We start from the raw sequence: 14,943 nt of genomic DNA on the forward strand, positions 1-14,943 counted from the left end.
AAGCAGGCTTAATGGGTGACAGACTGAGCTGAATAAAAAATGAACATGATTTTTGAAATAATATTCCAAGAACCTTGGACTCAGGCTATTCCGTGAAATATTAATTGTTTTCACAGCAGTATGATATTAATTTTCACTTTCCTCTGAAAAATAACTTCAAAGGTGAGTAATTCTTCTAGGTCATGGTTTAAATAGAAAACAGAAATCAAACTACAGTGACAAGTGATCTTCTATTTGGAGTGGAGTAGATGCTGTTCAAGAGGAAAATGGAAGAAAACAACTTCTCTCTCCCTGAGTATAAACATGGACTTGGTAAACTATCAATTTGCCTCCTAGTGTTTACTCTCTCATGTGTTAAAAGAATCTAAATCATAACGGACAGCTTTCTGACTCAGAGCTTCAGACTAGCCAGCTGCTAACTTCAATTGTATAAGGCAAAGTGCTGCTTAAAGCCTGACCATGCTGGGCTGGCAATTTTCTAGTGTGAAATCTAGACTTGTTACAGCAGCGTAACTGATTTTGGACCATTACGCACATAATACACTGTCCTGGTTTAGCAGTAGCAGTCATTTTTTCTACTGGTGCAGTGCTGTGTTTTGACTTTCAACCTTGGGAATAATACTGATAAAGCTGATGTTTTCAGTTGCTGGTCAGAATGTTTAGACTGACCAAGGACTTTGAGAGTCTCATGCTCTGCCAGGGAGGAGGAGAAGCTGGGAGGAAGCAAGGACAGGACACCTGACCCAAACTAGCCAAAGAGGTATTCCATACCACAGCACGTCATGCCCAGGATGTAGAACTGAGAGTCCCCGGAAGGGCTGGATCATGGCAGGGTGGGGGTGAGGTACCGGTTGGTGAGCGGTTGTATTCTCTTGCTTGTTATTTCCTTTATCATTATTACTATTAGTGGTAGCAGTAGTGATTTGTGTTATACCTTAGTTATTAAACTGTTCTTATCTCAACCCGTGGGAGTTGCATTCTTTTGATTCTCCTCCCCATCCCTCTGGGGAGTGTGTGTGTGGGGGAAGTGGACTTCGTGGTTCTAATTTACAGCCGGGGCTTAAACCACGACAGTTCTTTTTTGGCGCCCAACGTGGGGCATGAAGGGTTGAGATAACAACAGATCTGACCAAGGCACAATGCTGATTTATTGGCTCTCAAAGTTGTTTCTCTTGATGTCACAGTTTCAGTATGCTGTAGCTTACTTAGAGCCGGTATTTGCTGTGTTAGTGTTTATCAAGTGTGGGCCTTGGGCTAAGGTTTCACTGTACTTTATGGTAATGGCTTGTAATGCAGGCGGGCTCCGGCAGCAGGGCGGGATGGACGTGGCTGTGGACTTGTACCTGGCCGTCCCGCTGCTCTTCACCGTCCTGGCCCTCGCCCTCGCCTCCGTCTTTGTGAGGCTGCGGGGAGCTGAGGGGGAGCGGCCCCGGGAGCCGGCGGCGGCCGAAGCGGCCCGGGAGCGCGGCCCCGGGGACCAAGCGGCGGCGGGAGCGGGGCCGGAGGCCGGGAAGGAGGCGGCTGCCGAGGAGGGGAAGGAGGCAGCTGCCGAGCAGCGGGAGGAGGCGGCGGAGGAGCCGAGCCCCATGGCCGAGCCCAGCCCCGCGGCAGCCGAGAGCATTCCCCAGCAGCCGCCCGCCGAGCCCCGTGAGCCTGAGCCGCAGGAGGATGCAGGAGACCCCGCAGCACTTTCCAGCAAGGCAGAGGAGGAAGATCTGGACTCGGAAAAAGAGAAGCTGGTGGTGAGAGAGCCTTCAAGCACAGCAGCTACAGCCCCAGTGACAAGTACAGCAGCATCATTTGAGAGTTTTGAAGGTTTTGAATGGCCTTTGGGTACCCTTCGGACCTGCCTGCTGATTGTGATGGGGATCACCATGTTGGCACACACACAGAGTGTGTTCTACCCACGACCATTTTGTCTGATCCCGAGAGTTAAGCAGAGTCAGGTTTGGGTCTTGTCTGGGTTTAGACAATACAGGGGGACCGAGAGGTTTTCCCCAAGGCTGGACAGTCATGAGTGTCACGGTGTGTGGGACAGTATGGGCGAGTATCTAATCCACTGGGCCCCTCCAGTGCTTTGGAAGCATCAGAGATGGAAGGCAGCTGTGTGGAGTCCCCGACGACAAGTTGCAGAAACTGCTGCAGGGGAGGGTGAATTATTTTGAGCCTGATGGGCCCATGACACTTCAGGCCATCAGGGCAGAGATGCAACATAGAGATGGACTCATGATCAAGGGGTGGACTTTGCAATGGGCCTCTCCTGCTCTGAAAGACTGTTACAAGTGATGGTATATTGAAAATGTGGGATCTGAGCATGACGTGAATGGTATGGAATAAGGGGTGGATACTGTCCTGGTTTAGCAGTAGCAGTCATTTTTTCTACTGGTGCAGTGCTGTGTTTTGACTTTCGACCTTGGGAATAATACTGATAAAGCTGATGTTTTCAGTTGCTGGTCAGAATGTTTAGACTGACCAAGGACTTTGAGAGTCTCATGCTCTGCCAGGGAGGAGGAGAAGCTGGGAGGAAGCAAGGACAGGACACCTGACCCAAACTAGCCAAAGAGGTATTCCATACCACAGCACGTCATGCCCAGGATGTAGAACTGAGAGTCCCCGGAAGGGCTGGATCATGGCAGGGTGGGGGTGAGGTACCGGTTGGTGAGCGGTTGTATTCTCTTGCTTGTTATTTCCTTTATCATTATTACTATTAGTGGTAGCAGTAGTGATTTGTGTTATACCTTAGTTATTAAACTGTTCTTATCTCAACCCGTGGGAGTTGCATTCTTTTGATTCTCCTCCCCATCCCTCTGGGGAGTGTGTGTGTGGGGGAAGTAGACTGCGTGGTTCTAATTTACAGCCGGGGCTTAAACCACGACATACACCTCAATAGTTTTAATACTTATATTTAATGCAATTATTCAATCAAAGCAAATATTTTAGATACCATTACTTGAATGCAGACACTGTATTTAGAATGCCTTATTAGTTTGCCATATGGCTCTACAATCTTTCCTGCCTTTACTCAAAGTAAAAGCTGTCCTTATAAAACCCTCTGCATTACTCAGTGCTGAGCAGAACCCACTTCTTGCCCTTGCATTTGCACAAAGAAGCCCTCAGGTGGTTTAACATCTGGATTAACCTCAGAGAAGCAACCTCAAGTTGCTAGGCCCATTGAAAGAAGGCTCAGCAGCAATCATAATGTCATAGTCTCCTATTACTGAATACGAAATTGTACAGAAGTCCATTTCTTGTTCCATCCAAAATCTCAGTGGCTGCAGTGCCAGTTTTTCTAACTTCTTGAAGAGGCTGTGTCCAAAAAATACCCATCTGTTATCTGGAAGGTTGGCCCAGTGCTGTTCCAGTACTGAAGTTGGCTGATCTGGATAACTGGGGATTCTCAGGGCTGACTGTGTACCTGACACATCAGAGGAACTATTACATACTCCTGCCTCACATACTCCTACCAGGTTAACAGATGTCATTGCATCAGTTTATGCATGCAAAAATCTGTGGGAGTTGTGTGGCTTGACCAAAGAATCAGTCATCCAGGGGGCAGAAATGCTGGGATGCTGCCCCATCTGCTACCACTGCTGGAAGTGTCTTCCCCCTCAGATCTGCCCACAGTGCTCCACATCAGATCAGACCCTTTCAGGCAAGTTAAAAAACAAACAAGCAAAAGAATAAAAAACAGAAAAAAAGCACCAAAAACCCCATCACCACCACCCCTCCTCCAACCAACCAAACCAGAACTACAACTTGAACTCAGTGTGAGGGGTTTTTGACTGAAAGAGTCAAATAAATTATTGCATTGACAGTTTTATTGGAAGCTCTCAAGGATGGTAGCCAGTCAGAGAGCACAGAGAGGTGGAAGTCAGCTGGAGTCAGTAACTTCTTTCCTGATCTCCCAAGGTTTTTTAGCTGCTTGTGTGCTTACTCATTAATGTCAGAACAGAGCCAAAAGCCAAGTACCCACTTGCAGCCCGATGCTTAATCTCCTCAGCCACAGTACAAGCTGAAAACCTTGTCGAAATGGTATTTATTTCAGCACCTCGAAGCCTCACATGTCCACTCTCAGTCTTTGCTTATCAGAACAAACAGAAGCCTGCAGGCTCATGCCGGAATCACGATATACTTCCCTGGGATCAAAAGGGCAGGCAGTGACACTAGTAGTGAAATTCTGTTGATAGGCAGTCAAACCCTTGGTAGGAAAAAGGTGGGATGTTTAAAAACTTACACACTGCCTTAACTGCATTAAAAATCAACGAGCTGCAAAATACCATTTCATTTCAGAGCAGCGTTTAGTATGATTGTGAGGAAGACCAGGGTTGAACACCTTTGAAAACCCAACTCCAAATTTGTTCCTGCTGTAGCGTAACTACAGCAGGAACAAATTTAGCCCTAGGGGGTATTTTTACTTTACCTACAAGATTGATATCAGGATATCCTCTGCTTTCCTCTGGCTCTGACAGTACTCCCACACAGTATCAATTAATGTATATGGATGTCTCATACAATTCAGCAGTTCAGTGGACCTCTGTAAATCCACACTCCTCTGGTAATCTCAGGCATACAGCTATTATTCACCATGACAGCAGCCTATGAAAGCAGCTGTGAAAATCTGAGATAACAAGCCTGCAGGATAGGAAGGGGGTAACTGAAACTTTTCACATAATTTATGTCTGGCTTTATTGGTTTTGGATTTTTGTCAGGTATATTTATGCTATTAAACATATTTTATCGGTTTGATTTGAAGTAAAGTCACGGTGCGTTATTTGGATAACTTCAGCCTCTGCTGAAGAAAACCATGAAGCCAATAACGCTCCCACCAGAAACACAAAAACAACCCAAAGAAACCCTAAACCTACAAAATTTATAACCCGTGAAGGGCAAGTTTTTACAACATTCACAAATAACATACAGATGCATGGAAATTGATCATTCCAAAAGGAGATATTTCAGTGAGTAAAAAGCAAGGACTCGCATATATCTAAGTTAAGCCAGAGTATGGAATAAACAAAAGGAGAGATATATATATATTATATATATATTTAATGTCTTCCAGACCTGTTTCAGTATTTAACATTGGTTCTTATAGATGACCAACACATTGCAAGGGAGAGAGCCATCATTGCAAATGAGTGCCCAGCACAGTGCACATTCTCTGAGACACAAACATATTTCTTGCAGCTTTATGAGCAACCAATATAAGAAATAGATGGAACAGTGTTGCAAATGGCAAACACTTACACAGGTGCTTCCAACCAGGTAAACACACACAGTGTCCTGACCTGCACTGGCTTTCCTGGTTCACATCCCGGTGCAGAGTGGAGAGGCTTCCCCACAAGAGGTGTGTTTGTTTTTTGGCAGCATCCATACCTGCTCAAAGCCAGGTAGGTCTCATTTTGCGTTGCTTGCCAGAGTAGGATGACAGCCTGAAAACTTCTGAGTTTTCAAAGGGCTGCTCCTGCAATAAAACCTTTGACAACACCCTCAATCGCAGGTGCTGCAGAAGGTTTAAGCAGTGAATTTATGATGGTAAGACCAGGCACTGGTGACACACAAATTTCCTACACCAGCTGAAGGCACATATTGTGTTTCACAGCTGCAGCCTTCTGAACAGTATGAGACAGAATCTTTGAAGACCCCCAAACACCAAGAAGATGATTTCCTTTCAACATTTCAGGTCAATGGCTTTGAGAAGTAAAACTGCAGAAGCAGCTGGAAGTTGCTTGTCTTGCCAGGCTGTTGGCTTCACTCTTTTCAGATTCACCTTTATCCATGTGGTTTTTTTCTGCCTATGTGTGGCAGGTATTTCACTTGTCTGAATGAATCAACTGGGAAGGGGGAACATAGAGAAACGACCAGGGTTTCTAGAGAAACATTCAGGTTCAGATACATTGCATTCTGTGTAAGTATGAAAATAGGGAAAATTTCAGGCTGAGAAAGACTTAGGGGCAAAAAGGCTAATGTGAAGTGGGATTAAGCAAAGGCTGCTGGAGCTGACTCACACCCTGCTCAGCATTACGAGATAGGTATCAATCAGAACAGTTAGTGCATTTTTACAACACAATATCAATTCATTGTGTTTTTTTTTCCTGGACACTAGTTTCATACAGTCATGCTGCATGAGAGAAAATTGCTCCCTAGTAATTTCTAAGCCTATTTCAATCAGATTTCAAATAGGAATTGAGGCTTTAGAGAGAGCGTTTCTCTGTTGATTTCCTTAAATTTGCCCTAGGAACAAATAAGAAAAGCTAAGGGAAAAGCTGGACAGTGCCCTCATATCTGATTAAACATAACAGGATTCACACAGGAATTAGACCTCCAAGACAGGGGAAAAACTTTTATCACATCTCATACTTCATCATCACAAATACCAGCATAGCTTTAGTCATGTCTTACAGGAACCATTAAAATGTCTCAGTTCTGGTGCTCAGCAAGTAACTTGCTTGAAGCTGATTTTGTCCTGTTACACTGAAGTTTATGCTCCTGATAACGAAAGCTTACTGCCAACCTCCCTGATTATTTAAAAATTATCATTTATTTTATTATCTGAATAGTGGTAGCACCGGTGAGTACCTGGCCATGTCTGTCAAACTCTTAGTATTTGAGGTTTCCTGAAGATTTGATAGCCAAGCTGTGTATGATTTGAGAAAATCCTCACCCATTGCTTGTCACCTAAACCATATTTTTACACTTCTAAAGGCTTTTCTGCTTTCTTACAGCTCCAAATAAATGCAAGGATGACTCTCAGTAGCTTTTGCAGTATACTTGCTTTTCCAAGAGGTGAGGAAGGCACACTGGAGAGAAAGTAAGGTGGTGGATGGTGCCTCTCCGTAAAAGGAAAGAGAGTGTTTTTTTGTACTTTTTCTTCTTATTGTGAGATTGCTGGATATGGGGGAGACCTGATGTGTGGGGAGAAGGGTTCAGGGGCAAAGTGGCTGCATGAGCTGAGGGCAACCAAAACAACAGCTCATTAGCATGCAAAGGTAAGAACTTGTCCAAATCTCCCATCTTCCCCCTGCTCCAGGTCTGTAGCTTACTTTCTTCCTTGGGTCAGCTTGGGCTCTAACAGGAACCCTCCAGGAGGTCATTTAGTTTCCTGAGAAGGAAAGAGGCTCAGATGTCTGCCACACTCCAGACTTAGAGTAATGATTTGCCATGATATTAAGATGAGGAGCAATTGCAAAACAATATGGCTAATCTTATTAGCCTTAAGAGAAGGACATAATCTGTCCTGTAGATTAGTATTTTCCTACTAAATACAAGGACTCTGGCATTTTCTGTCAAATGGAGAATACCATGGAAAGTGACACAAGCAGAGTTTAAGCAAGGTCTTTATCATATCTGCACTGAACAGATGAAGAATAAATATAGGTTTTCTAAAGAATTGCAGCATTTCCTTCCTTGTACCACTTCTTGGCAAATGTCAGCTACACAAAGAACAAGTTACTCTGCCTTGTAGTGGTGGAAAGCATGAATTCCAAGAGGATGAGACCATTTTTCATAATTTTAACCTTAAAATACCAAATTGCAGTACTTAGCACTTGCTACAGCTTTTTGTGCTTTCTGTTGTTAAAAGCTAGGTTTTTTTCTTGTGAGAGAAGCTTGCCAACAGAGATCACTAATGAAGTAAGAAGGTGGTAGTGTACTGATGTGTGTGGATAGTCTAAATGATGCTCCAAAGGACACTAAATTTCCTGTTAACTCTCAGCAAAATACTTGAGGAATGCTAACATATATTTTTGTACATTTGTTTTAACTAACGTGCTTCTGATCATTAAGTTGCCAGATGAATACACACGTTCAGACTAGGACAGACAGATGCTCAAATGCTAACTGACTCCTAAGCAACTACTCAGCTTTTTTCTGCTTTCAGAATAGTTATGCTTCATAACATAAAACTGCACAAACCACTTCAAGATTAAAAATGTAAGGTCATCAAAACAGTCATTCAATTGATCAGCAAATTAAATCTCAGAAAAAACTGTTGTTGTCTGCTGTCATCACCACAATTAAATATGGAAAACACCTATTCTGGACTTGAACTGCAAAATGGCTACTCTTCAAGTAGATTTTTGAACAATCTGTGTAATAGGAACTTGCACATCTAATGACAATGGCTACTACAAGATTCTAGGCAGCTATTTGAGCAGAACATACAAACTCCAGGAAATAAGCTGTTTAGAGAAATACAAACCTGCCATATCAAAAATGGTGGAATCTTTTAACTTTTCAGTCAGCCTGTATTTAAAGGCACTTTGGTAATATGATCAGTTTCACATGTCAGTCATACAGCTCTTTGTCTGTATGTGTTGGGGGGAGGTCAAATTGCTTGTAGACAAATAAGGCTTTTTTCCTGAGTTTGGTTTGTGCATGTGTTTGTTTTGTCGTTGGTTGTGGGTTTTTTGTTGCTATTGGGTTGTTTGTTTTTATAAATAAACCCACCTTGTATTGGCAAGAATGCTCAAGCAAGTTCTTTTTAAATGAAAGCAGTTGGTGTAGTTGAGGTTTCAGCATGCCTTCTCCTCTGTTTTCACCACAGTGAATAGGAAACCTGTGGTGCAACATCAAACACTCAGGTACCAACCCTTAGGGGAAGCTCAGTATGAAGACTTAATTTCTTAATGCTCTGCATCTGATGCCTGTGCAGTGCTGGCCATTTCATCTAAGCAGAGATACTGAGCTAGACACTCAGCTAAAGCTAACTAATACAAACTTCTGAGAAAATGTCCATCTACAACCTCAGTCCTTCAGTAACTTCAATGCTTGAGTCAGGACTACATAAAACGTTTCTTAGTCTGTTTTGAGTAAATTTATAAGAACAAACTAACCAGTGTCAGGTCGGTGCATTGGTCCTGAGCCCAAGGGGTACAGTGTGCCCACACACTTCTTATTGCATCCTATTAACTGCCAAAAGAGGACAGCTGTGAACAAGCTGCTCACAGGCAAGAGACTCCAGCTAACTGTTGATTCATGACAAAAATCACATCATATCTGAAAACACAACTGCTCCAGTGCCTGGGACTGCTCTGACATGGTCTCATAGCTCATATTGAGGCACTCTGCAGACATCTGCCTGCTTCGTGTGCAGGTTGGTACAAAGCTCTTTGTACTGTGAAATAAGTAAGTGTTAATTCCTGTTTCTTTGGCACATGCTTTTACTCCTCTGCTAATATACACAGTATAGTAACACAGTGGCCTTCAGTTCCCCAAGTGACATTTTCAGAACACGATCATTTACCAATATTTTACAACTGCATGGGTGTAGGGTATGCTCAGAGCATGTCCGCTAGAGAAAATCTCTCAAAGATACACGTGTCTCTTAGTATGGTTTCCAGAACCCAAATATGTTTAGTTTAAGCCAGTCGTCACATCAATGGGAATTCCATATAAAGACAGAATTAAACCCGCAGATATGTAGGAAGCCACAAACAGGATAAATCACACCTATTCTTAGCCATAGAAGCTAGCCTAACTTTGATGGAAAAAATGATCCTCAGGAGATGCCTTCTGTCCTTCAGCTCCAGGGGAAACTTGAATTATTAACTTATCCAGGATGCTTAACTTTTAGACACATGAGGACAGTTAAACTGAATTTTACTCCCCCAGCCTTAAATCTACCTATGCATTTAAAACACATAAGTAAAACTTATAAAATGCTCCTAAAAGCCACAGGGAAAGCACTTAAGTGGTTAGTTGCATAGAACTCTGATTTTAAACAGACATGCTTTTGAGGAGCTTAGCATAGCAAAGTAATTAAGGATGTGCCTAGATACTTTTAAACTGGCATTACACGTTCTTTGCTAGATCACATCCACAGTGGTGCAAATATAACCATATATTCTTGCCTCCAGATGTGGGGGGTTGCAGGAAGTAATGCAGTTGAAAATCTCCTGAATTTGCTTCACAAAACCAAACAGAACCTGCCTAGAAGAAGCATAAAGATCAAGCTCCTGACCCATCCCTCCATCCATTGTTTTCCACTGTTAACACATAAATACTGTCAAAAAAAAACCCCAAAAAACCTGAGTACATTTATTTGTATGCTCTCACCACTTAAAACCATTTTAATATACCATGTCAGCCTTAATGTATGACTTTTCTTATGCTTTTAAATGGTCTTGAAAACTTACCCATATAGGGTTTTGTGCCAGCCATAGAAGATGCTTTTTCTGAGCCTTTCACTATGGTTGCTATGTTAAAGTCAGTAATATGAACATGTCCTGCAATTACACAAAGTAAAAAAAGAAGTTAAAATAGCACATCATAAAAGCTTTCCTTCCTTCATTTAACATTTAAGAGATACTGAATAGAAATTAAATTGGAAAGACCCATAACAGTTCCTGGAAACTTGCTATTAAATGCTACTTATAATTAGAAAAATCATATTGGCAGCGAAGTGATGGAACACTTCTTTTGTACGGTTGCATCCACTACCTACTCACAGTGCTGACCCTTTTTTGCTGGGCACTCCTAAATCTTCTCCGGCCATAAGCACTGAAAACAATAACTGGCTTCTCAAAGCAGTGGCAAGCAAGAGAATGAAAACTCCTTATCCTCAGCTAGAGTCACCCCCTCACAACCTCAGGTATTTGTGACACCTGTCTGCTGTCACATCCACATCATGTTAGCATCAGCCTGGCTTTTTCTGAGTATCCTCAGGGCAAAAAGGGAGCAGAGAAGAAAAAGGGTTTTTTTATCATACAATAACTAAAGAATTAGATCCATGGTAGCAGGAGAGCGTGTATGTTAACAGCAGCAGGTCCCAAATGATCACTCATTCGACAGTAGGTTGCAAGATGAAAGATAGGTGACAGAAGTCAGCCTCAGGACTTTCTGCCTGACCATCCAGACAGCTGATTAAACTGAACTAATCAGGCCAGGCTGGATGGCCCAAACCTGCTGTCATTACTTTTTTCCTGGGGTAGTTTAGATGAGCATAGGTTAAACTGAAGGAATAGTTATTCATTCTGGCTTGCCATAGGCAGGTAAACTGAACATAAATCCATCCTGAAAACTGGAGGCTTTGAATTCGGTAAGGTGGCTGTTAGGTTTTGTATCTCTGCTTAAGGACTAGTTTTATATGGTGGAGTGATGCAGATATTGCTCTCTCTGTGATTACATCTGGCAATGCCATTGTGGAGGACAGAGTACAGGAAAAGTACTCCCTTCTCCCTAGCCCTGCACTCAGATCAGGATTAATCCATTGATGTGTTGAACCAGAGTCTTAAGTGACAAGTTCTTGTGATTTTTTTTTGTGATCAAGATCTCAACCTCATTCAGTCCACAGAATGGAGCAGGCTTTGGGCATGATGCAGTTGTTAAGCCAGAGAGGTTGTTATCATGCTTGCTGTCAAGGGTGAAAAGAGCGTAACAAATGACTGATGCTGAACGTTACCGTGGTGCCTGACGGAGGAACAGCAGTCTCAGCAAAAGATTATGCTGCTCTGACAATTTAACCTAGATCACGTTCAAAGTCTGCAGGAAATGTATCCGCCCGTCTAACAAGTCTGCAGCTATGCATATGTGAACCAAAATTCTCAGAGGCCCCTAATTTGTCCAGAAATGAGCTGGTTTTGAAGGGAGAAAGGAACATTTAGAACGTCCCACTGCTGAACTTAAAGCTATTTCTCCAAACAGGGGGCACAGTAGAAGTTTTTGATTAAATGGTTTGCATGACTTCTGCACTTTTCTCAATAAAAATGCTTACATTTTATTGACAATTTCTTAAGACACGTGTACAGGAAGACATCTGCCCACCGCAGACAAAAACTGCGCAAAGAGGAAAGCGATCAGTTTATAAGGACAGGGAAGTGCCATAACAAGAATCACAACCAAGCCTGCCACTGAATTTCAAGGTAGCATTCTTCCTTCCTGGTGGCTGGAGTGTAGCATGTTCTCAGTTTATTTTGCAGTAATAAAACACCATGGCAGAAGGCTTCTTGAAAATGATAATTGAACCACATACAGCCACCTCATGACAGTAGTTTTAAGCAATTCTGTGTACACTGTAGAATGAAAATCTGCAAGAATCTCAGCAGACTAATACTTTCTTCTTCCTTGACAGATAACTGTGTTTTATAGAGATAAATATAAAGTCCTGTCATTTAAATGACAGCATTGTAAGTGATGCTCCCTATTATAATGCCAGCATGGTAGCCTGTTGCAAAACATCTATCGCATAATATCCATTCAGACTGATCCAAATAGTTGATTTGCAATGAAAATTGCCTCTCCTGCAGTGCATTGTTTTCTTTCCCAGTTATTAGGTTTCTTTTCATTTAACAAAACCGAAATAGCACACATGAAATGTTGCATACACTGACTGATGGTTTTTGTTAAAAATGCCTTTCTTCACAGTAAGAAATGGATTGGGTTGTGCATAGCTTCTCTGCATCCTGCTGCTGACACAGCCATGGTGGGCAGCTCCTGTACATGTAGCAGGGCAGGGCAGAACCATGTCTGTACCACTGGCAAAACTTCACCTTTGCTCTTCCCCATCACAGGACCACTCATAGCCCATGGTCTGCCTGCAGGCAGCCTTTTCCTATTGCTCTAATCCGCTATGGAGGGAAAGGAAGGCATCCCCAAGGCAGGCAGATGGCTGTGTTGCCTAAGGAGCTGTGCACAGCACTTGGTGGGAGCTGAGGACTTGGATAGAGGCTCTGTCTGGGATGGAGTCAGAAGCAGGGGGTGAACCCCCTGTGCCTGGGGGCAGTAGAGGAGGGATGGAGGGATATCAAGGCAAACCACTGAATGGTTTCAACTCTTTTAAGCCTAGTGACTTCTTTTGTTTGTTTGGGTTCTTTTAAGTTTTCATTTCTGGTGTGAATATTTCAAGAGACAGACCCCAATTCTCTGTAGGAGTCCTTCAAATCAGCTTCTAAGACATCTTTTACTGCAGCTGCTGCATATAGGAAAAGGAAAGGTTGCTATTGTTGCAGTGAATATGCTGAGATATTAATTACTAGCTACTTCATGCTGGTTCCAAAATTTCAGTTCATGAGGACTACTTCTCATCTGAGTTTCACACCTGGTACTTGATCTCCCTTTCTGGATATTACTGTGATGAAAGAAATGTCAAAACCAAGTCTACACCCTGGTGCAATATGGAGCTAAGTAGTATGTCAGTGCACTTGGGTTTAGCTTTTAAGAGCTGTGAAGCAGGGCAGTGCACAACAGATTCAGCAATATCTAACTAGATTCAAGTCTCACAAGGAAAGAGCTCATTACTTAATCCCCATGGCAGCATGACCCCATCTGATAATAAGACGGTGGTGGAGAGGAGGGAAAGGCAAATGGCCACATTCCTCTGACTCTCTGTAGAGTAGCTTTCTCAAATCATCCCAGACTGCAGATTTCGCATACATCAACATGTATATTGCAGGTAGAAAGTATCTTAGTGGAAACTGTTTCAGAAATTGCATTCCTGCAGTCAGCTTCCAGTTAAGTTTTTAACAGAGAAAATTTGTAAGTTAATACCTACAGCACAGTGTATGACATTGAGAAGCTTTATGCATGCACTTCAGAATTACTTAGCGGGTTTTATGCCTCACTTTTTCACGTGGCCTGAAATCTCAATATCTCAGGTAAACAGCAAATGATCTTCAGATTATTATTTAATTTTTGAACAAGTCATAATGATGATTAAACCAAGTCCTGAACAGTGGCTAACTAAATGGTGTTAGTCAGGCTGGCTGACTGACATTTAGCAGAGGAAAATATACACGACTTCAAACCTCATTGAATTACTCAGAGATTGAAACCAAAGGGGTGAATGTGAGGGAAAAGAGAGGAAATACCAGACTGGAGTTAATGCCACCAACTCAGCATGAATCAGAGTTGATGGGAAATCTCAACATAGTAACATTTTGGAGCAAATTCAGCCTCAAAAAGTCAAACCCTACGAACAATTTAAAAAGCTTCTCTCTAGGTTCATCTGTACTATGTAGAAGAGTGTAGCTCACATCTATGTGAACTTGGCATGACTTTGGCAGTCTGTTGCTTATTATCAGGGAGATTGTTAGAAACCTGATTGTATTGCTATAGATGTGTTCAGCGAGGCTGTGAATTTCAAAAGGGTAGGCTGTATAATGGCCATGTACGCATATATTCAAATATATTTTGAAAGTGTAGATAGCTTCAGAAAGATGAATTATGCTGAGAGCATTCATCTTGTTAATCAACATTGGAGGGTTAAATGAGATATAGTTCCTGAAAATTGAGTGTGGGTATGACAAGGACGGGCCCTGATGCAAACACACCAAGTACATCTTCAGTGAAGACTTTGTCTCCCAGGCATCACTACACAGTGATAATGTTGCCAGTTCAGTTCTTCAGAAGTTAATACTGAGGTTCAAAATATTGAATTTATGGATGTTTTTTTTATCCTATTTTTGCTTTTAGGACCAAGATTGCTCATTAGCTAAATCTTTCAATTTTGCTGTTATTTTTTAAATGAGAGCTGAGAATCTCCTGTAATCAAGGAAATATGGTTTTAAGGAAAACTTTGGGGATCATAAAGCAATATAATCATATATAATAAGGCACATATGAATGCCAGCTTAAATCTGCCTTGCTCTCTCATTAGAGAAATGATTACAGAGTAAAATTATCGCTACCAGATGCGAAAATTGAGTCTAACCCTCCCTTCCCCCCCAACCCTAATAAAATGGAGTTAGTCTTGTTAAGTCTAAGAGTGAAGTATTAGGTCTCTGATGTCAACATGGAGAACCACCGGGGGGCATTCGGTGCCATCAGAGGTGACACCATCAAAATGAACAAACAAGTAGTGAGTCTTAACATAATCTCTATTTAAGCACAGTAGTGTTGAGGGTGCTAAAAGTTCCCTCCACTCAAGGAATCACCAGAAAAGAGCATGGAAAAGGCCACTCAAAGTTATTAAATGTGCAGAAACTGTATCCAGCTCAGGAAATGCCT

General features: G+C 42.3%; 1 protein-coding gene across 2 annotated transcripts in view; it reads right to left on the reverse strand.

Moving 5' to 3' along the window:
• The window catches only part of STK32B (serine/threonine kinase 32B), a gene marked incomplete at both ends in the record, with an annotated part of 167,693 nt that overhangs the window by 32,988 nt on the left and 119,762 nt on the right, over positions 1–14,943 (reverse strand). Inside the window, one exon of one of the 2 annotated variants that reach the window (XM_080634177.1) lies at positions 10,137–10,226. The exons of the other annotated variant lie outside the window; for it this stretch is intronic. Within the exon in view, the coding sequence (XP_080490303.1) occupies positions 10,137–10,226 (90 nt within the window). The remainder of the gene's footprint in view (positions 1–10,136; positions 10,227–14,943) is intronic. 2 annotated transcript variants of the gene reach the window in all.

This window comes from Psittacula echo (assembly GCF_963264785.1).
Source record: "Psittacula echo genome assembly, chromosome: 1".
NCBI classification, from domain to species: domain Eukaryota; kingdom Metazoa; phylum Chordata; class Aves; order Psittaciformes; family Psittacidae; genus Psittacula; species Psittacula echo.